Genomic DNA, 22,340 nt, shown 5'->3' with positions numbered 1-22,340 from the left:
TCTTCAGATCGGATAACTGTAGCATACAGCTGCCATACAAAATGACCAATCAAAATCAAGCTAAAGGTCTTTTTATGCCCTCTTGTGCTATAAGAAATGCATACGTGAAGGGTATTATAGCCTCTGTGCAACCGTAGTTAAATATTTCCTTATTTTGAGTTAGCTTTAACAGTTACTCAAAGATTCGGTCTCAAACGCTGCTGTTTCCAAGCATCAAGAGTAAGTTTCTTTCAAACATTTTTTTTTTTCATTTACTTTTTCGCCAATCTTTTCGGTAACCATTCACCAACTTTTTGGCATCCTACTTTGGCACAAAATGTCTTATTTGCCACCAACTTCCGCTTTTAAATTAAAAAAGTAACATTTTTGTTTATAAAAAATTTATTTGAACCCTTTTAAACTATTTTTAAATAAAACATTGCTTCAGAGGGTTCCATAAAACCGCGTCCTTCATGCCGAACTCACTTTAAATAAACGTTTTACATTTAAGTCTTAATTAAATACAGTTATTGTTTTATACGCGCATTTATCTTCACATTTTCTCTTTACACATACTTTTTAGTTCTTTGTTTTTTCTTTCTTTAAAGCATTATTAAAGCAACAAAACTTATGCATTGAACATACGAAATAAATAAACATTTAAGCTCTTCACAAGTGTATAAAAATATATAAGCCAAATTTCGAATATTACAAAAAAATACATATATAAAAATTAAATAAACTAATTAAATTAATTATAAACTTACACATATATACATACATACATAGTATAATATGTTTACAAAAAATACATACGTATACATAGAATTAAAAATTAAGCTAAAATACAACAATTATGTACACTAATTATTTGTCCATCATTTGAGATTACATAAATTATAAAACGCTTCCAAAATGGATAATTATCTTTGTGAGTATGAAATATATGTATTTTTTACATGTAAATGTAGTTACAAATCCTTTGTTGTAGTTGTAGTTATGAAGCATAAGTTACCACGCGTCCACGCCGCCTGCCTAAAGCACCTAAAGCAGCACGAGCAACGTACCGAACTCCAATTGCACCGTTGTGGACCCTATGCACTAGCTACCGTTGCTGGCGCCATCTTTCTTCTTCGGCCGCAGGATGAAATTCAAATTGTAGGTCGTATTGACCGCGTAGTAGACGTTCGCGTTCCGTGGCATCACCAACTCTTTGTCGGGCAGCACCTGCGCGAGCGTATAGTCGTCGGGATCAGCCTCTAGACCGAGCTTCATCATCGCATTCCGTATGACGTGCGGTGTGCGCTCGTTGTTGCCCAACATTATGCTCTTGTACAGCACAATGCCGTCCAACTCGACATTCTCCGTTTCGTACGTGACGCGTATAATGTAAAAATCGGGCGCATTATTGGTCTTCGTGCCCGGCGTTTGCACCAGCTGCGCATTGATGATGGGCGAGCCGACATTCAGCTGTGTGCTGTTGTGTCCACTGCCAGCGCTGCCGCGTACACCGTTTGTGGAGTGTGAGTGTGACATTTTCGTATTGGATTTCTGGCCGCCCGAGTTGCTCGAGTCCATGGATAGATTCGAGACGCTGCTGGAGGCCGACAAGATCGATGCGTTCGGCGCCTGTGCATCACGATCGAGCGAGTTATGCCGCGAACTATAATGTGAGCTATAGCTGTTATTCAGTTCACAGTAGAATTGCGAACCGGCACCGCTGCTCGAGTTCGACGCTATCGAATCGGTCTTGCGGTGTCCATTGCCGCCCATCGAGTTCGTGGAGATCGTCGTATTCGTTAGCGAGGTGTTCGTCGATGCAGTCGATTTGCGTGGTGCCGGCGGTGGCGACTCGAGTTGGCAGGAGAGTGCATGCGCCTCACGCTCATCCAGCACCAGCACCGAGGCAAACCAACGATCGAAGTTGGTGTCTTCGCGCAGGTTGTATGTATTGGCGGCACCCTGTAGCAATTTGATTTGCGCCAGCACTTCGAACTCTTTGCGTTTCTTGTCGAAATTGATGAGCTGGTGTTCGCCTAACGTGTCCGGTATGGCGGCGTGTATCATTGTCAAGTCAGTGAGGAAGGTACCCAGGTACGGTATGGTGCCATGCGACGTCTGCGTGCTCTGTGACATGGAACGAAATAAGAGTTAATTAGCGGTGTTTGCCAATGCATAGTTAAATGGGGGTGTGTCTGTTGTTTGCGGTGTGGGTCAGTTGTGCTGTTTGGGTCGTTACTGTTGTTTCGCAATGTACACTACTCACTTGTTTCTGTATGATCTTCTGCAGATGGCGATCGTGCTCACCAACCGTATCGGCGAATTTCGCAGTGCCCTCACGCATGAGTACTTCGCGCTGCGCCCAAGCATTGTTGTCCTCCGAAAATATTCTGGCAAGTTCATTGAAAATTTCCATCTGAAAAAGAGATTTCGATTGATTCAAGAGGCGCTATAGATTTCGTAAGCTAGTCCTACCTTTTCTTTGGGTAGCACAGCCCATATTTTTGAAAGTCTGTAAATAGGATTCGATTGCAGTCCGGATATGATCGCCTTCAGCGAGCTGAAATTCTTCAGCAGACGCAACTCCTGCGCAATATCAATCCATGTTGCTATATTTAAAGCACGCTCCTGTAATGAAAGCAAAATTCAATGAAATATGGAACATATTATTATTATCATAGCCGCACCCACCTGTGGTTTGAGTCTTGGCTCAATCAGTATGCTCGAAATAACCCTAAAAAGCACAGCATTAAATTGATTTATGGTCGCTACCACCGTTTCAGAGCCACTTTTGTCGCGTCGCGCCCACGTTGCACCCAGGCACTGATGCGGTATCAGACGCTTGAACAGCTCCGAGTCCATGCGCGTCAGTTGTTCGGCGAAATGACGCACTGGCACATGCGGGAACCGAAATGCCTGCAGGAAATGCGTGGTGCCACGTAGCGCCGGCGCCAAACACAGTCCCGCAAATTGTTCGTTGAACTCAGCGCTGTACTGTTGCGGCAGCAAACCCACACTCATGCTCATATTGAGGCCAGCACCGTTGGCATTTGCACCCACGCCACTCGCCAGCCATGGCGGCACACTACTCTCGCCATACACCTGCTGACGCAGTATGCGCTCTAGTCGATGCAGCACCTTCAAATGCAACTCGGAGCGCGGCAAGCGTTTGGATGCAAACGTCAATATCTGTCGCAGGCTGTCCTCATGCCAGTCCTCCGGAAAGCCATCCAACCACACATGCAACGCCGAGACTAGTGTTTTTTTGTGTTGTTCATGTATGGATGCCGTCGGATCGTAGTTGACATCCTCGAGTTGTTGGTGCTCTTCGATCTCTTGCAGATGCTTGTCATGTAGTGTGTCGTAGCGTCGTATGAGCAGTTGGAGCACCTCTTTGGGTGTGGAGAAAGTGCGGTAAGTGGAGAGGAACACATTGATGAAAGTCGACTCCAATTCACCATCGTCTGTGGCTAACGCCTCGACTAGGCGCGCCAATGTGGCCGCCTTCACGAAGCGCACACGCACCGTTTCCCACTCGAGATGACTAATTTCATCGTCCGAATCCTATTTCGTTGTAACAGAAAGTAAGTGTATGTGTTTGGGTGTGTGCATGTAAATAAGGAAAATTGATTAATGCATTTTCATTTGAGTTAGTCAAGGTGAAATTGCCTTTTGGGCAAACAAACTTAATTACAAAGCTTCGTAACTTTGACGGGGCTGTCGGGTAGGCGGCCTGCCACAACAGCCCGTCACTTGGCGTACACTCGTACTTACATTATTCGCCGATGGTGTTGGTCGATGGTAGCGCACCTTCTTAAGGTAGACTGTGAAAATGGCATTCTTTTCGTGCTCCTCGCCCCAGAGACGCCACGTGGGCTGCAATGACACATAAATCAAAATGGAAAATTAAATTTTATTAGAACATTCAATTATCGCTGGTCTGTTAGTGTTTGAAAGGAGCTAACCTTTGACGAGGCGCACACAATCGATAGTACATATATACTATATGTAGTACATGCATACAAAAGTAAATGCTCATATATATATATATATATGTGTATGTGTATGGCTCTAAGAATTGTTTGTTTTCGACATGCTCAGAATAAATCGATTTTGTGTCGGTGGAATGTTTTTCGAGTAAATGGCAAAGGTGAACGGGTAGTAAAGGCGCTACGTGCCTAGTTTGAAAGCGAATATGACATAAAGTATATTTTCTAATTAGCTTGCTTGTCTGGTTAATTGCCAAAAGTTGCTATGATATTGTATGTCTGCGTTTACTACTTGCCAAAACTGTGTAATTGTATACCTCTGTTATGTAAGAGGATTCAGTTGAAAAAGCAAGTTGTTAAGTGCTCCTTAATTTGTGGTTCTTTGAAGGAAATTGGGCACTTGAAGCGGGCTTGCGTTGCTAAACACATTTTAATGCTACTAACACTCAAGTAACTGAGGAGCATTACAAAAAAATTAAGTAAGGTTAGGCTGGTTTGAGGAAAGTTTGCTTGTGACGTCACTTTAGCGATATTCTGAGAGAGCAATTAAAATAACCGCGAAGCTCTCACAAAGGCAATTTTTTCTGAATTTTCTTCTGATGATTTCCTTGTGACGTCATTTTAGCCATATTCTGAGAGAGGGAAATAATCGAGAAGATTTCAAGAATCCAGTTTTTTCTAAATTTCCTTCTATTAACTCCTTATGACGTCACTTTAGCGATATTCTGAGAAAGCTATTAAAATAACAGAGGAGCTTTCAGAAATGCAATCTTTTTCTACATTTTATTCTGATAATTTTCTTATGACGTCATTTTAGCAATATTATGAAAGAGTTATTAAAAGAGCAAGTAGAAATATTTGCTGTCATCAAACAAACAGTTGCCGCATTTACGACTTGGCTCCTACGTCACTGTTGATAGTAATAACTTCGTCTAACTTGGAACCAGCATTAACATAAAACCAGCTAAATATAAGCAAATCAGACTATATCCTTCCAAGGTTAGAAATCAATAGCCACTTTCGTGTGAGGGTACCTTCTAGACGTGTATAGAGAAGAGCTTCAGTAAGGAAGGAGGATAACATCACTTTCTATAACAACAGATACAAAATAGACTCCGGAGTAGAGGCGAGAGTATACTACAAAAATCTTAACATCTTTCTCACACTCTCTCTATACAGCAACCAAAGTCAGCCAGCAGCTTCCAAGTCTATGGAGTTCTATTAAATAACTACCAGTAAAGCCAATCCCGAGGTTGTGGGTAAACAAGTGCACGAAGTTTGGGAGAATATAGAAGACAAGCAAATACAAGTATAGCCAGGCGGCATTGCTGGCTTTGTCGACAACACAGATTAATTCCAGCGTAGTAAATAACTGCAGGACGGCTTTAAGCTCACTGGCAGATCAACTCCAGCTAACCATAATTTGGATTCGCGGGAACACTGTCCGCAACGAAAAGACAGACAGAGAGTATGAGAAAGCTGGGTGCCTCTTTAGACAAAACCGAGGCGAAGTTAATACCGTGCTTGCTGGAAATCGATCAAAATAGAGCTTTATCATAATTTTGAAACAAAAAGGCTCAGAGCAGATGGATCTCACTAACAAGGTACCAGATAACAAAGCAGATATGCTCAGAATACAACCGGAATAGAACCAAGCCACAACTAATTAGGGGTCCATTATCTTTTATTTGACAAAATATCTTCAGGAATCTTGCCATAGATTATTATATAAAGCAGTGGCACAATTTCAAAAAATATTTTTTAGATCGGATCACTATAGCATATAGCTGTCATACAAACTGAACTACCGGTATCAAGTGCTTGTATGGAAAATTTTTTCATTTGTTAAGGTATCTTCACGAAATTTGGCTCGAGCTACTACAAATGGAAAGGGTATAATCTCTGAAGATATTGTTAAGATCGGATTACTCTAACATATAGCTGCCACACAACCTGAACGATCAAAATTCAATTCTTGTATGGAAAACTTGTTCATTTGTCAGAGTATCTTTACGAAATTTGGCATGAGTTATTATCCATAGAAGTGGTATAATCTCTGAATAAATTGTTTAGATCGGATCACTGTAACCTATAGCTGTCATACAAACTGAACGATCAAAAGCAGGCTCTTGTATGGAAAACTTTTTTATTTCTTAAGGTATCTTCATGAAATTTTGACAGATCATTACTTTTTGCAAGGGTATAATCTCATAGGAAAATTATTCAGATCGGCCCACTCTAGTATATAGCTGCCATACAAACTGACCGACCAAAATAGGGCTCTTGTATGAAGAACTTATTTATTGTGCATATTAAAAAAAATATTAATTTTATGCCCATACATAATCTCAAATCAAATAATTAATTCAATCAATGCGATAACTGTAAACCAAGTGGCACTCACCGCCACGCGTATCAGTCAATATTAATTGCAATAATAGATAGCATAAAAACTTTCATTCTCATTTAATCAAAACTTTCACACTTAATTAAAAGTTTTCAATAAATTGTTGCTAATTATCAGATTTTATTTTAATTGCAAAAGGAAGCAATACGCAATTTCGCCAACTTTAGTTGTTAATTAAAATAAATAAATATATACTTACAAAGTAGATAGCGATCGCCGCCATAAACAGGCCACTGGTGGAATTCATGGGAAATAGTTAAATGAAATGTGGAAATGTGGAAATGTACTTCCACGGTAAACACAGTAAACAAATGCAAGCACAGCCGGAATTATCTGGCAGACATATGGACGCACTCATATTTTGAAAAATGCCTTTGCATATTAACAATTTGTTTATTAAAAAGTGAGTGGTGCGAAATTATGAATTGCAAACATCCGCTGAATGAATTGGAATTACAAGGAAAGTTACACATAAAAGCTCATTTTTATATTTATTTAGAGATATGTTTATGAGTAGGCGTATATGTAAATTTTAAAATCACAAATACACACACACCAATCTTTGCACAGAGTGAACATTTGTAAAAATTTAAATGCGCTGAAACATTAATTGAAAGGCACGTACAACACTGGCAATGGACCGGAGAAATGCCTCTGTGGGATATGTAATACATACACATGTACCTATGTATATTAGGGTGGGTAAAAAAAAAAATTTTTTTCTGTAGGTTCTTAAACATATGTATATATTATAGTAGGTCAGAAGACGATTTTTTTAAAAGGCTCTTAATACATTAGGGTGGGTCAGAAAAAACATTTTTTTTCACTAGGTTCTTACAAAGCTTTTTGAAAGTTTTCCAAAATATAAGCTCTTAAGCGTTTACGAGATATCCAACGCCAAAAATCAAGAAATAATTAAAAAAAATTAATTAAAAAAATTTAATTAAAAAAATTAAAAAAAAAAACTTTAATTAAAAAAAAGTTAAAAAAAAATTATAAAAAATAACATTTTCGTAGAGTTGTCGAAGCGAATATTTTTTACTATACCAAACGAAAAAAAAATACTTTTTTAACCACCTTAATGCATACATATTCATATAAATGTATCCCTAACCGCCTATCTGCGCTGCCTTGCAATATGTGCAAACGCTGGACATGGCAAATTGAATTTAAAAACACAGCATTTTCCACATAATTACATGCATTACATATGCAACACAGGCGTTTTATGCCCCTTACAAATGCATACACTCACACAAGGGTATACAAACTCACTTAAGCTTGCATACACTCACTCATTCACTCACATGTATGCATATGCGGCTCATTTACGTAGTGCCGCAGCAGCCGCCCACCCCTGTGGGTCATTAGCTGGTAGCGCCGTACGCCTGGTACGCGACTCGCGCTTTAATTGAAACTAAATTGGACGCTTTCACTGACAGCCAGTGCAGTGTTGGTCATGAATTCAATTATGTATCAGCGCAACAACGATAAAGCGACCGTCTAAAATAGTTTATAATGCGCGTAACAAAGCAAGTTCATTCAATTACGGCTTGCGTAATAGTGCGGCGCGTGTGTGCGTATCAATGATGGCTCGCGGGCGGCTCATATACGCAACCCTGTATGACAATACCGTGCTGGCGGGTTGACGGGGGCATGTTGTAGTTTGAAAGAATGTTATATTTACTATGTTCTATGTTTGTTTGATGTTTTTGTAGAAGTATATGTATGTAGGAAGAGGAAGAGGAAGACCTCCACTCCGGTGGAAGGACCAAGTGGAGAAGGACCTGGCCTCGCTTGGAATATCCAATTGGCGCCACGTAGCGAAGAGAAGAAACGATTGGCGCGCTGTTGTTGACTCGGCTATAATCGCGTAAGCGGTGTCTACGCCAGTAAAGAAGAAGAAGATATGTATGTATATATTGTTGGAGCCATGTCCGCCTGTCCAACCGTTTGTCTCCTTGTCTGTATATACGCCAATAAGCATATCAGTTTTTGAGATATCGATCTGACATTCTGCACATGTTCTTTTCTCTCCAAAAAGCTACCGATTTGTTGGAAATGGCAATATCGGACCACTATAGCATATGGCTGTCATACAAACCGCACGCTCAAAATCTAGTTCTTGTATGGAAAACTTTTTTATTTGAAGAGATGTCTTTACAAAATCTGGCGTATACTATTTTCTAAGATATTGCTATAATTAGCCAATAAATTTTTCAGATCGGGTTATTATAACATATAGCTGCCATACAAACTGCACGCTCAAAACCAAGTTCTTGTATGGAAAACTTTTTTATTTGAAGCGATATCTTAACAAAATCTGGCTTATACTATTTTCAAAGACATCACTATAATATCCCAAGAAATTTTTCAGATCGGTTCATTATAACATATAGCTGCCATACAAACTGTATGATCAAAATTAAGTTCTTTTATTGAAAACTTTAATAATTTACAAAATATATTCACCAAAATTTACGTGATGTATTAAAAAGTCCAACGCTATAATCTCCGAAAAAAAATTTTAGATCGGACCACAATAGCATATGGTTGCCATACAAACTGAACGATCAAAATCAAGTTCTTGTATGGAAAATTTTTTTATTTGACGAAATATCTTCACGAAATCCAGCACAAATCATTGTGTAAAGCATCGCTACAGGATCCGATTTTTTTTTTTAGATCGGACCATAATAGCACATGGCTGCCATACAAACTCATTGATTCTGTGCGAGTTTGCATACCCATCCTCAATTTTTTTTGTCATGAAATTTCATAGATTTCGATTAAACACATTTCTGAGTCCCACAAAATCAAAAATTAAAAAAAGTTCGGATTTAACAGCGCTAATTTTGTTTCTATAAATTTTGCTGTCTATCAAGCTGTTCTAAATATCAAAATAGCTATTTAATAATCGCTTTAGTAATGAAGCACCCCCAGCGTAACACATATACATAACTACAGTGGCTTCAAAACCTCACGCGGCCTTTCCTCTTTTCACGACAGCGGCTGATTGGCACCAAGGGGCGCATATTTGGCACACGCCTTGTTTCCATTGCAGCCACCGCCCTACAAGCAGCTTCTTATTCTTTTACCAATACTACTTCCTTTTTTGCTTTTGTTTTTGTAAATAGGCCCACATACATATGTTACTTATTATGATAATGAACGCTCGAGCAGCTATTAATTTCTGCCGCTGCCACAAACAAGCGCTGATCGCTACGGCACATACGCTGGCAGTTTGTTTACGAATTTGCCGGTTTTCCACATGCAATTTTCGCAATTCCACAGAATTTTTCTGGTTTGCTCAATTGCCGGTGGGTTGCGAGAGCGCACACGGCAATCGGCAAAGAATTCTGTGTTTTCTTATTTCCCTAAAGGCAAGCTGTCGGCTGTTTTTATTTTGTTTTTATGAAATTTTTTTGTAATATTATATTTTACGGCTTGCTTGCACTCAAATACTTATTTATTACACGTGTGCGCGTGTATGTGTACATACATATGAAATTGCCAAATGTTTGGCACGCTCTTTGAAAGATCTGACACTAATTGAGCACTTAAAAATTCCTATTCAAGATTAAGTGCCATTAAATGTGTTGCAATATCCACAAACATCCTTGTAAAAGGCATAAAAAACGATAACAACAAAAGCATAAATATTTTGCTTTGTACTCGAAGGCATATTTTCTTTATTTTTTTAATAATTTTGGTTTTCTGGCTAAAAAATAAACAGAAAATATTTTTTTTTTGCTTTTTCTTCATTTTTTAAAGCAAACAAATTTATGAAATTCTTCAATTGCGGCAGTGTTTTGGTCATGTTTACCAGAAATATTTAATACATTTGTTTGTGTTTTCGTGCATTTGTGTTATTAGCACAATTATTCGGCAATTTATTGGTTTCTTAGCTAAATTATATCAAGAAAATTCCTCTAACAATGGAGTGTAGTACGTCAAAAATATGCATAATTCTGGTGGAGGTATCTCTTTGAACTTTCCCAAAACTCATATATCAAGTCTATGCATAGTAAATGTTAATTAATGCTTCCTGCGGTTAAAATTCATGCGGTTGTAGCTACTTACTTACTGACTCATATGCGCATTAGGGAGTGTTTGATTTACGGATTTTATACCACGAACTCCATTTGCTTGTTTTTAAGCGAAATATTTCCTTAGTTCAATTGAAGCTTTGCACGCGCCCTTTTCTCGCCAAGAAGCTGCTCATTTGTCGGAACCGGCGATATTGGAAGACTGCAGCTATAGCTGCCATACAAATTGATCGATCAAAAATGTGTCCTTGTATGGAAAACTTTTGCAAATAACGAGATATATAAACGAAATTTGGCCAGAACTATTAACCAAAGCAGCTTTATAATCCAGAAAGAAATTTTTCAGATCGGAACACTATAGCATATAGCTGCCATACAAATTGATCGATCAAAAATATGTCCTTGTATGGAAAACTTTTGCAATTTACGAGATATCTTCCGGAAATTTGGCAAAAATTATTTCCTCAAGCTGCAATATAATCTCCTTGGAAATGGTTTAGATCGGACACCTGTAGCATATAGCTGCCATACAAACTGAACGTTCAAAATCAAGTCCTGGTATAGAAACCTTTTTTAGTTAATGAGATATCTTCACGAAATTTGGCATGAATTATTAAACAAAAGAGTGGTACAAATTCCGTGGAAATGGTTGAGATCGAACTACTATAGCATATAGCTGCCATACAAACTCATTGAACAGAAATATGTCCTTGTATGGAAACCTTTTTCATTTGATGAGATATCTGCACGAAATTTGTTGTGAATTGTTGCTCAAAATAACGGAACAATATCTTAAGAAATTGTTCAAATCGGACCACTATAGCATATAGCTGCCATATAAAGTGAGCGATCAAATTCAAGTTCTTGTATGGAAATTTTTTTTATATGACGAGATATCTTCATGAAATTTGGCGCGCTTTATTATTTATGGTAACTGTACAATCTCTGTGAAAATTGTTCTAATCGGACTACTATAGCATATAGCTGTCATACAAACTGAACGATCAAAAAAATCAAGAAAAAAAGTATTTTTATACCATTCCAAGCTATAAGAAATGCACGATGAATAGTATTATAGCTTCGGTGAAATACAATTTAATTTTTTTTTTTAGTTTTTAGTGTTTTTCCAGACTTTGCGTCGTATGCTCAAATGTTTCTCAACCTGGGAACTCCGAATTAAAACATTGTATGCTCATTAACATTATTGTTTGATTTGCAAGCTTAACCTTCCACCTTAATATAATAGGTACCATTTATTTTATTGTTACTATCAGCACCACTATTTAATTTCACATTTTTGAATGAAAGCTGAAATTCACCTAACACATAGCAACAAATTTCGCCGACTTATCGCGCGTGTTATCAATAATGACGATTACCCGCACATACATACATTCCAACAAACAAATATATCTGCTTAAAATGCTATCACATTGTATGATAAACAACTTTGCAAATAAAACATAAACAAACGCCGCCCCTGCTGCACACCGCCGCTCTCACACCTACGCCTGACTATTTCTGCCTCTATTAGCTTTGACAGTACGACATTTTGCTTGTGCGGATGTTTATAAAAATAGCGCGAGAAAGAAGCGTCTATAAAAAATTAGCCGAAAAAACACAAAAAGTATTTTCAATGTTAACCTAAAATTAAGGATGAGCATTAGAAGTCGATATAAATAAACAAGAAATAAAAGAAAATATGCAAATCACATAAAGATGTCTGCGCGTCGATTTGTCTAATGTCCTAAACATTGCTAAAATATATACGAATATACGAATATATGTATGTATGTATGTGTATATATTAGGATGGATCTAAAAAAAAACAAATATTTTTTCGTTTGATGCGCCGAAGAATAGGTTCTTAGACACCTCTAAGAAAGTCTCATCAAGTAGGAGCTCGTAATTCTAACTGTGTGATCCTCCGTCTTACAGATTTCTATTTATTCTTATTATCAGTTCGAAATATGCATTACTCTCTAACAGGTACTCGAACAAATTCTTCAAACAATCACAAGGTCGTACTATTTAGGAGAACTGTGAAAATTTTGAATGAGCTTGCTTCACTAGTTACTGAGGAAACGTGACTATCAACTTTTGAAACGATGTATCGAGAAAAACACAATCAAATATTGAAGCAGCCAACCAGTCTAGCCTAACGGGCCGATATCCCAATAGTTCTATCTGCTACACATTTATTGCGATTGCCTTGAAACTTTGGGAAAATAGTCTGAACATAAAGCAATTTTTTAAATTTCAAAACCCATGTAACCCCTTAAAGCAAATTTTTTGTTTTTGATAACTGTAAGGCGGTGGAAAACTAATACGCCCCGTAAAACTGAAACGGCTATGTAAACTGACGTTGAGCAATACCAAAAGCACGGTCAGTATCGGGAAGAACATCTTCGAGCCGTTCGATACCAAACGCGGTTTCGGTCCAAGCGACTCCTTATCGTGCGACTTCTTTAATCTACTGCTGGAGAATATAGTTCCAGTTGCAGATCTGAATAGAGAAGGTACAATCTTCTATCAGCTGCTGACGCGATATTGATGTCATTGGCCATAACAACCGCGCCATTAGTTCTGCTTTCTCTAGATTGGACAAAGAAGCGAAGCAAATGAGACTAAAATTGAACGAGGCCAAGATGAAATATCTCATGTCATCAAACAAACAGTCGTCACATTCGCGATTAGACGCCCACATCACTGTTGACAGTCAAAACTTCGAAGTCGTAGATAATTTCGTCTATCTTGGAACCAGTATCAACCCCATCATCAACGTTAGCCTCGAAATTCAACGCAGAATAACTCTTGGGCAATTGAGAAGTAAAGGTCTCTCTTGACAAATAAAGATCAAATTCTACAAGTGACTCATCAACCCCTTCCTGACTTGGGCCACGGCAACAGCTGATGAGTCGGCGTTACGAGGTTTAGAGAGAAAGGTTCTGGATAAGATTTATGGTCCTTTGGGCAATGGCAACGGGGAGTACTGCAGTGGATGGAACGACGAGCTGTACGAGACGGCATTGAAATTGTTTGTCATCCGAATTGATGAAAACACTCCAGCTCTAAGAGTATTCAAGGAGGTCCTCCCGGGGTGGCACAGAAAGAGGAAGACCTCCACTCCGTTGCCGAGATCAGATGGAGAAGGAATCGCTTGGAATCTCCTATTGGCGCCAAACAGCGAAAAGAAAGAGCGACTGGCGCGCTGTTGTAAACTCAGCTATAACTGGTACGCCCAGAAAGAGGAAGAAGAAGGCCGCAGACCTTGCCGTTACAATAAAGTGTTCATTCTTCTAGAGACTTTCCAATATGTGTCTAAGAACGAATTTTTCAGAGTACCAAGCGAAAATGATTCGTTTTTACCCACCCTAGTGTACTAGGTACATACTCGTATGTACATATGTTTGTTCATATATATTTTGGCCATTTGACGTTTACAAAAAATGCTTTCTTAGCAGAATTTTATGACTTCAATAGTGTGTAGATAAGTGTTGTAAAATATTTTATTGCAAAGTAGTTGTTGTTGTTTTTGTCAACAAGTTTTCACTGTCAGGGGCAAGGAGGTCTGCACCTCCTAACCCTATTCTCAAATTTTTATTGCTTTGACTTCACTGCAAAGCGATTAATGACAGCTGACAAACAGATTTCTAGCTTGCCTAATCGTTTCATAGATAATTCTGAGTTTAGTGAGCACTCACTCTCGTCTCGAGTTCTGGTTACTACCCAGCTTCGTTTGAATCAGCTCGTTTATAAATATAGGTATGTACATATCTATGTACATATGTAAATTTCAAGTTTATAACAAAGAGCGGAATTTCCTCAGCGACTTATCAACAATAGCACTCGCTTGGAACAAAGGGCAGTATGTTACTACGATAAACCGGTTTAGAACGGCACATTGCGTACAAATTGCCGCTTTGCATATTGTGGAACCGAGAGTAACCGACAAATCTTGGCTTTTGCGAATGTTATAAATAAAACTGTCGATAATTTGAACAAAAGTAAACAATTTGCCGATTTATGCCATGAACTTATCTGAGGAATGCTAAAATACGAGTATGCGAGCGCGTCACATCTTATTTGCGGTAATATTTTATGGAAATAAAATACATTTATTGAATTCCTTATTTTAAATTATGCCCAAACACATTTATTTGATGGGGCTTCGACTATTTTCTGATTCATTATACACTGAACAGAATTTGTAACACACCGAAAGAAACGTTGGAGACTCCAAAAGGTCCATATATGTATAAATGATCAGCATGACTAGCTGAGTCGATTTAGCTACATCTGGCTCGAATTATTTGCCAAGGCAACGCTACAAATCTCGAACAATTTTATTTTTAGCTTGGACCACAATAGCCGAAGGCCGGCAAGAGATCAAATTATCCGGGTGATTGCCTACGCGGACGATGTAGCTCTAAATATTGAGGAAAATTTTCTGAATACCGCGTATAAGCTAAGTCAGGGGTGCCTTAATAACGTAAGCAATTGGGCTGCCGAAAACGGCTTCTCAATAAATTCTAGCAAAACCGAACTGGTTTTATTCACTAGTATAAAATATCGAAGGCGTATCTACCATCAAGGTGAGGAACGTATCTCCGTAGGCCTGCTGACATCAAGAACTCATGGAAACCCAAATTCGAGGAAAAAGCAAGCAAGACAAAGGTTGTCCTTTACTGCTACAGGGAAGACTTTGGAAAATGGTGGGAACTTTCACCAAACAGAGTTCTTTGGCTCTGTGAAACCACGATTAAGCCTATAATGTTATACGGAATTTTTATTTGGTGGAAGGTGCTGAGAAAGGCTACACTTACGAAAAAATTGGCGAGTGTTACATTCCAAAATACTAGGAATATCAGATCGCAGAACCGAGTTCTAGTTGTGGATTCTCTGCTCACATACCATCGTAGGAGGTATGCGAAGGAAGGATTCGCTAAAGGAGAGGAGCGGTAAGCTTTTTTATGGACGGAAGAAAGTTGGCGATTAGAATTGGTGGAGGCGTACACCGTTTGGAACTATCCAACAGCTCTAGATTAAGGGTTCCTTTCCACTGCATCTACTTCCACGAAGTTTCTGCCATTAAAATAACAGTAGATCTACTAATGCGGAGCAAAACGGCTAGCATTGAGTTATTTAATGTTTAGACTGGTTTGGATGTCTGATCTCAGCGCTATTGCAGGAAAATCTGGGGCTGTTGAGCTTCTTAGGACGGGTATTTCAGTTTCAATAACTGCGTAGTGGGTACAGGTTGGAGCTCAATTCACTACTTGTGGTTCACTACTGGACTCTTGGGACTCAGACCAAATCAGCATGCGCTGGTCGACTACCAATAGCTGTGCAGCCGCTTGGTCCTTCCACAGGGTAAGTCCTAAGAAGTCGAGTGAACTCTTTGCTCTCAGCAAGGTTCACTTATCAACGATTATAAGAGTTCTAACTGGACACTGTCCGATTGGGATCCATGCAGTATGAAAGAATCATCCGTATATCGTATCAACTTGAATTCTCGAATATTAACACTATCTCCTATAATACATATATTACAGAACATAGTTTCTTGGCGTCTTCTTATATAAAATAGTTCGATATTTCTTGATATCTTAGCTACAAGAGAAAGGGAACTCTACGGAAAAATAAAAATAAAGGCTGCAAAAAAGGAGTGTTTTCAGCAAGCATAGCTCGACAAGCTCGTCTGCATTATTAATACAAATATGATTCGTTAATTTACCTTCGTGTAACAGTAATTTTTCGCATGCAAATCTTTTGTTTTCTTCGAGAGATTGCGTAAGGTGGCGCCTGTGCAGGCGCACAAATATTTCAAACTGGACACCACTTTCTTTTCGGCGCTCGTGGCGTCGAGATCATCGTACGAATGATATGAACTATTGCGGCGTGACTTCGAGAGTGGCGTGGTACATGATGAATTCGTTGGCGATTTGAAGAAGAGATCAAATGTGGGCGCCGACTTGTGATGACGAAATTGATGGAATTGTAATGTGTGGGTTTTCACAGTATTTGACTTGACGCCGGGAGATTCGTGCGGGACGGGGGATGGTTGTGGCGATTTCGGGGTACGTGGGGATGCTGGTGGTTTGGGCGATTTGGCCGGTTGATATTTTGTGTCATTGGAATGTAATGCTTGTTGTTGTTGTATTTGTTGTTGTTGCTGCTGATCTAACGCAGTTAGCGGCGGTGGTTTTAACACATGTTTGAGCTGTTGTTGCAGCTGCTTTTCCAATTGTTGCTGCAATAATTGTCGTGTTTGCAAAAATTGTTGTTTTTCCAATAGCTGTTGCTGTTTTTGTTGTTGCTGCTGCTGTTGTGGTTTGCTGCGCAATAAAGTTTTCGGTTTTGGCGGCAGCGGTGGCGGCACACCGTAATCCAGCGAAGGCATTAAATCACTGCTATCAATTTGTACGACTTGCTGTTGTTGTTGTTGTTGCAGCTGCTGCTGTTGTGGAGTAAGTTCACTGTGAGTTTGTGTTTGCTGCGGCAGATGTTGATGCTGGTGATGACTATGATGACTATGCTTATGAAGATGTTGATGATGATGATGCTGATGCTTGATTTGTTGTTGCTGCTGTTGTTGTTGCAGTAGCGCGTGATTTATTTCGCTGACTTCGTGTTGCTTGCAAATCGCTGGCTTGTGTAGCAAATGTTGCAACTGATGCTCGCTGCTATGGCACCTTGTCAGCTTCAAGGGTTTGGGTGGTTTGGGGGGTGGCGGTGAGGTACGTGTGGGTCGTGGTAGACGCGCTTGCTGACGCCGCAATGACTCTTGACTGCCGTTGCTCTTGCCAAAGTCAATTTGGCTGTCGTCGGTGTCGTCGTCGTTGTTGCTGTTTGCACGCTCTATTGTTGTTGTTGCTGTTGTTGCTGGTATTTTGGTATTCACTGCTGACGGGCTGCCACTTTCAATTATGAAACTCTATATGAAAAGAATGTGCAATGAAATTGAATGCGTTCAACGAACATGACGCGGCGCATTTTGAAAACCATTGAAAAACAAAACGGATAGAAAAGTGAACAACGAAATGGAGGCGCATGGCACTGATTGCAATTGATTGTGGAAAAAAAATTTATTTTAGCTTTTTTTTAAACGAAATGCGAAAATAAAAACTTTCAATATTTGAGATATTTCTTCAAAATCTAGCAAATATAAAATTTTCTAAATTATTTCAATTTATACCCTCAACAGGGTCCGCCTGGTCGTATATACGCAAACTAGTCCCTCAGTTCTTGAGCAATTGATCTGGAATTTTGCACATGTTTTATTTTCTCCAAGAAGCTGCTCACTTGTCGAAACCGTCGATATCGGATCACTATGTTATATAGCTGCCATATAAACTGAACTATCTAATTAGGTATCTTGTATGAAAAACTTTTTTATTTGAAGAGGTATCGTGCCAAAATTTGGCATGAATTATTTTCCAAGGCAACAGTATAATATTTGAAAAAATTGTGGGGATCGGATCATTATAGCATATAGCTGTCATACAAACAGACCGATAAAAATCATGTTCTTGTATGAAAAACTTTTTTATTTGAGAATATTTCTCCACAAACTTTGGCACAAATTATTGCCTAAAATGATGCTATAATATACGAATAAATTTTTTGTATCCGATTACTATAGCATATAGCTGTCATATAAACTGAACGTATAAAATCCAGTCTTTGTATGGAAAACTTTCTTAATTAACGAGATATCTTCACGAAATTTGGTCGAGTTTAGTATTTCAAACAAGGATATAATCTACGAAGAAATTATTCAGATTGGACCACTATAGCATATAGTTGCCACACAAACTGAACGATCAAAATTAGATGCTTGTATGATAAACTTTTTTATTTTAAAAGATATCTTCACGAAATTTGGCATATATTATTATCTAATATAACGGTACAATATCCAGAGAAATTTTGTAGATCGAATAACTATATCATATAGCTGCCATACAAACTGATCGGTCAAAATCACGTCCGTGTATGAAAAATGTTTTATTTGACAAGATACCTTCACCAAATTTAGCTCAAATTATTAGTTTAGATAACGGTACAATCTCCGAAAAAATTGTTCATATCGGACAACTATAGCATATAGCTGCTATACAAACTGATCGGTTAAAATCATGTCCTCGTAAGGAAAATTCTTTTATTTGACAAGATATCTTATGAAATTTAGTAATTTATCAAAATAAGAGCGCTTTTAAGTAATCTCACTCTCTCTCTAATTCCACTCCTGCAGATTTCAAACCAGTCTGCCAACAATAACTGTCATTAAACATTGCAAATCTACCACAATATACGCTAATCAAATGAAATCAGCAACCAAAGTCATTTCAATGCATGTTTTTCCTAATTTTTATTGAACAAATTGCGCGCACAGCTTGCGGCATATTGCGTGTGAGTTCAATGTCCATAGCGCCATAGTAGATGTCTTTCAAATTGTAAATACAATTAACAATTATCGCCGCAGGCAATTAACAATTGAGGCAGCATGCAGCTGCCAAGCAAGTGCACACATACATATATACCAAGCAGACACATACACATATATGCCAATTACACACATACATATATACCAGCACACAAGTCACATACACAAAGTTGCCAAGCCAGCGCCCACAATTGGCAAACGCGCCGCGTGTTGCGTATACGCCCGTGACCTTGACTACGCAGTTTGGGGTTACTGCTGACAATTGAGTAGCCAAATGAAGCGCAAGTTGACCGCGGCACTTGCTCACATTTGCACTTGTCACTGCGCATAGACGTCTCAGCATGGCTTGCGGCTCTGCACGTTCGACGAACCCGTGCGCTGCTTAAGTGGCGGCACTATTATTTGTGGATGCTTTCGTCAGCAGCGACGCCGTCATCAATCGCCGCACAATGTCACAAGATTTACAGTGCTTTTCATTGTTTACCTGTACATATGCATGTATGTGTGTGTGTGGATTGATATTTGGCATTTCTCGCGATATTTAAACAATTAGACATTTCAACAATTAGACGTTTGCCAAAAAGGCGACGAGTGAGGCTAGCGGTTCAGCCGACAAGCTTGAGCACACTTCAAAGTTTTGCGCGTTCGCGTTGAGCTGTGATTACTACATTCGCGCATTTGTGTGTATTTCTCATTAGTCATTACTGTGCTTAAAAAAGTTACTTGTTTTGTTGTTGCAAAATTATGATAATTATTTTCAGTGCCGCTGCAGTCATTAACAATGTTGCTTTCGCATTCATAAATTCACTTAGCAAGATGCTGAGCTGCGATTGTGTAGCGGCAGCCGACTTCATGTCTCAAGTGACCCAAAGTCAATCTCACAAGACTTACAGTTGTCTACGCAGCAAGTTTCATTGAGTGTAGATATGTATCTTCGTAAATGTACAAATAAGAGAAGATCACTAGTTTGTCTAGATTTGGCATGCTAAGCCGACTGATTTTACTTTGTTTGGGTACATCATGAGAACTCCAATTTTACATAAAACCTTCAAGTCAGAGTTCAAGCAGTCTGTAGACAAATGAACTGCAACTGAACTGAAGTCAACGTTCGATTAGCAGTTTTAACTAGGCATTGAACATCTTACCAGATGACTGAGAGAAGATGAGAGAGAATCATCACATCATCAAGGCTAAAAGATCTCAGATTAGTTTCAATTCCCGCCAGCTGAAATTGCTGCTTCGCAATGCTTACGCTTTTTAATTAAATCATTATCTTTATATAATAATTATTATATGTTTTAATAGCTTATAACTGCTATTTAACAAAATAGACTAGCCCTTGAACTATGCATGCTTGTATATGTCTAAAGTATTGCAAAGCCTTTTTTTAGAAAAAACTCACAACATTTACATACAATTAAGCTGGCAACCTTGTGTTACTAGTTTTTCGTATTGAAAACATTTTTCGCCGCTGGAATGCAGCTGCTTTATCGGTTTCATATAAACGCTTATGCATACTTATATATGTATGTATGTATATTTCATAATTCAAATGCCGCTTAGTTGGCTATGTACTTTGCATTTTGCAATTATTAATCACCACACTACCCCTGCGCTCCGATAGGGTACAGCTTAATCGTAGCACTGAGTATACACGCGAACTGGTCGCTCAGTTTTTGAGATATCACTAGAAAATTTCACGCACGTTCTTTTCTCCCCAAGAAGCTGCTCATTTGTCGGAATCGGCGAATCGGCCGACTGTAGCATATAGCTGCCATACAAACAGATCGATCAAAATCATATCCAGTATGAAAAACTCTTTCATTTGTCACGATATCTTCATGAAATTCGACACAGATTATTATTTAAGACAATGCTGTAATATGCGAGGAAATTTTTCAGATGGGACCACTATAGCATGTAGCTGTCATAGAAACTGAACCCTCAAAAGCAAGGTCGTGTATGAAAAAAATGTTTATTTCTCAAGTTAACTTCACAATATTTGGCACAGATTATTGCCTTAAATATCGCCATAATATGCGAAGAAATTTCTTAGATCGGACCACTGTAGCATATAGCTGTCATACAAACTGATCGATCAAAATACAGACCTTATATGAAAAAAATTTTTATTCTCCAAGATATCTTTGCGAAATTTGGCATGGATTACTTTTTAAGACATTGCTATAATATGCGAAGAAATTTTTCAGACCGGACTACTATAGCATATAGCTGCCATACAAACAGATCGATCAAAATCATATCCTTGTATGAAAAACTTTTATATTTGCAAAGATATCTTTACGAAATTTGGCATGAATTATTTTCTAAGACATCGCTATAATATGCGAAAATATTTTTCAGATCGAACTACTTTAGCATATAGCTGCCATACAAACTGAACCCTCAAAATCCAATCCTTGTATGAAAATCTTTTCCTTTTGACGCGATATCTTCATGAAATTCGGCATTGATTATTGTCTAATACAACTCTACACTTGGATCAAACATATGAAAGCTACAATTCTGAACTGAATGAACCGTTTCTATATTTATTTCAAGGAAGTCATTGAAAATATGGCAGCGCACTTGCAATTATTTTCAAGCGTGGAGGTCAACAGTCAACATTAAATGTCATAAATGATGCGTAGAATGTATGTACATTTATATTTACGTGTGGCTTGCTAAGCATTTGATACAAAATTGTGTTTATTTTCAAACTAATTTATAAAAATATTTTCATTCACAAACTTATGTTTATTTTACTTGAACCACAAGCTGTGTGATCAAAGTGCTAGGCATGAACACTCAGTCACACATGTATACCTGAGCACGTTCGGGGCATTGCCTTTGAATTGTCAATATAACGCTAACGGTATATTAGCAGCGCGTATGCATCGTGCCATATTCGTTGTTTGTGCGCGCAGTCGCCACCTTTCGGCGCCGCATAAACACTTCCTAATGACCTGGCTGTCAAATGAGGTGAGCTGCAGCCCACATCCTCGCCACACTCGACGCACTCGCGAAGTCACTCATATTTGGTGTGTAGTGAGCACAAAGTAAATATACACAACAGCAGGAACAAACTTTAGTCGTTAGAGGAGTGAAGAAACGCTCTTTCTTGATTTTTGAACATTTAACCTTACACACACATAAACACTTAGATATACAGCGCTGCCTGGCGGAAGTGTGAAAAATTGTGGTTGTAAACATATTAGGCCTGAGCAAGTGCCAGACACATTCTTCGCATGTTCGGAAACGCAAACATATACATACATATATAAGTGTATAAGTGTATATATGTATGTATGTATGTTATTTGTATGTACAAATTTAGATATGTATTTACACATAAGTATTTATGCATAAGCATCGAACTTGATGGCGTTGAAATACTCAATTAAGCAGCCTGCTTTCAGTTGTTGAGAGTTCCTGGTAGAAACTTCAAAAAATGCTGCAGCAACTGT

At 38.5% G+C, this 22,340-nt stretch overlaps 1 protein-coding gene across 11 annotated transcripts in view; it reads right to left on the bottom strand.

Moving 5' to 3' along the window:
- Positions 1-359: 359 nt before the first annotated feature.
- Positions 360-22,340, bottom strand: part of LOC105225938 (ral guanine nucleotide dissociation stimulator-like 1) — a 46,606-nt gene continuing 24,625 nt past the window's right edge. For 8 of the 11 annotated variants that reach the window (XM_049456921.1, XM_049456920.1, XM_049456923.1 and 5 more), the window contains 5 exons: positions 3,754-3,855; positions 2,671-3,543; positions 2,455-2,607; positions 2,246-2,395; positions 364-2,106 (listed from right to left, as the gene is read on the bottom strand). In XM_049456921.1, the coding sequence (XP_049312878.1) occupies positions 1,081-2,106; positions 2,246-2,395; positions 2,455-2,607; positions 2,671-3,543; positions 3,754-3,855 (2,304 nt within the window). In that variant the 3' untranslated portion in view covers positions 364-1,080. Of the gene's footprint in view, positions 2,107-2,245; positions 2,396-2,454; positions 2,608-2,670; positions 3,544-3,753; positions 3,856-16,161; positions 17,362-22,340 lie in introns of all 11 variants that reach the window. The other 3 variants (XM_049456917.1, XM_011204623.4, XM_049456918.1) reach the window with 2 other exon arrangements.

Source organism: Bactrocera dorsalis, chromosome 5 (assembly GCF_023373825.1).
Source record: "Bactrocera dorsalis isolate Fly_Bdor chromosome 5, ASM2337382v1, whole genome shotgun sequence".
Lineage (NCBI taxonomy): Eukaryota > Metazoa > Arthropoda > Insecta > Diptera > Tephritidae > Bactrocera > Bactrocera dorsalis.
Note: the sequence above shows the minus strand (reverse complement) of the source record. Positions and strands in the feature narration are given on the sequence as shown.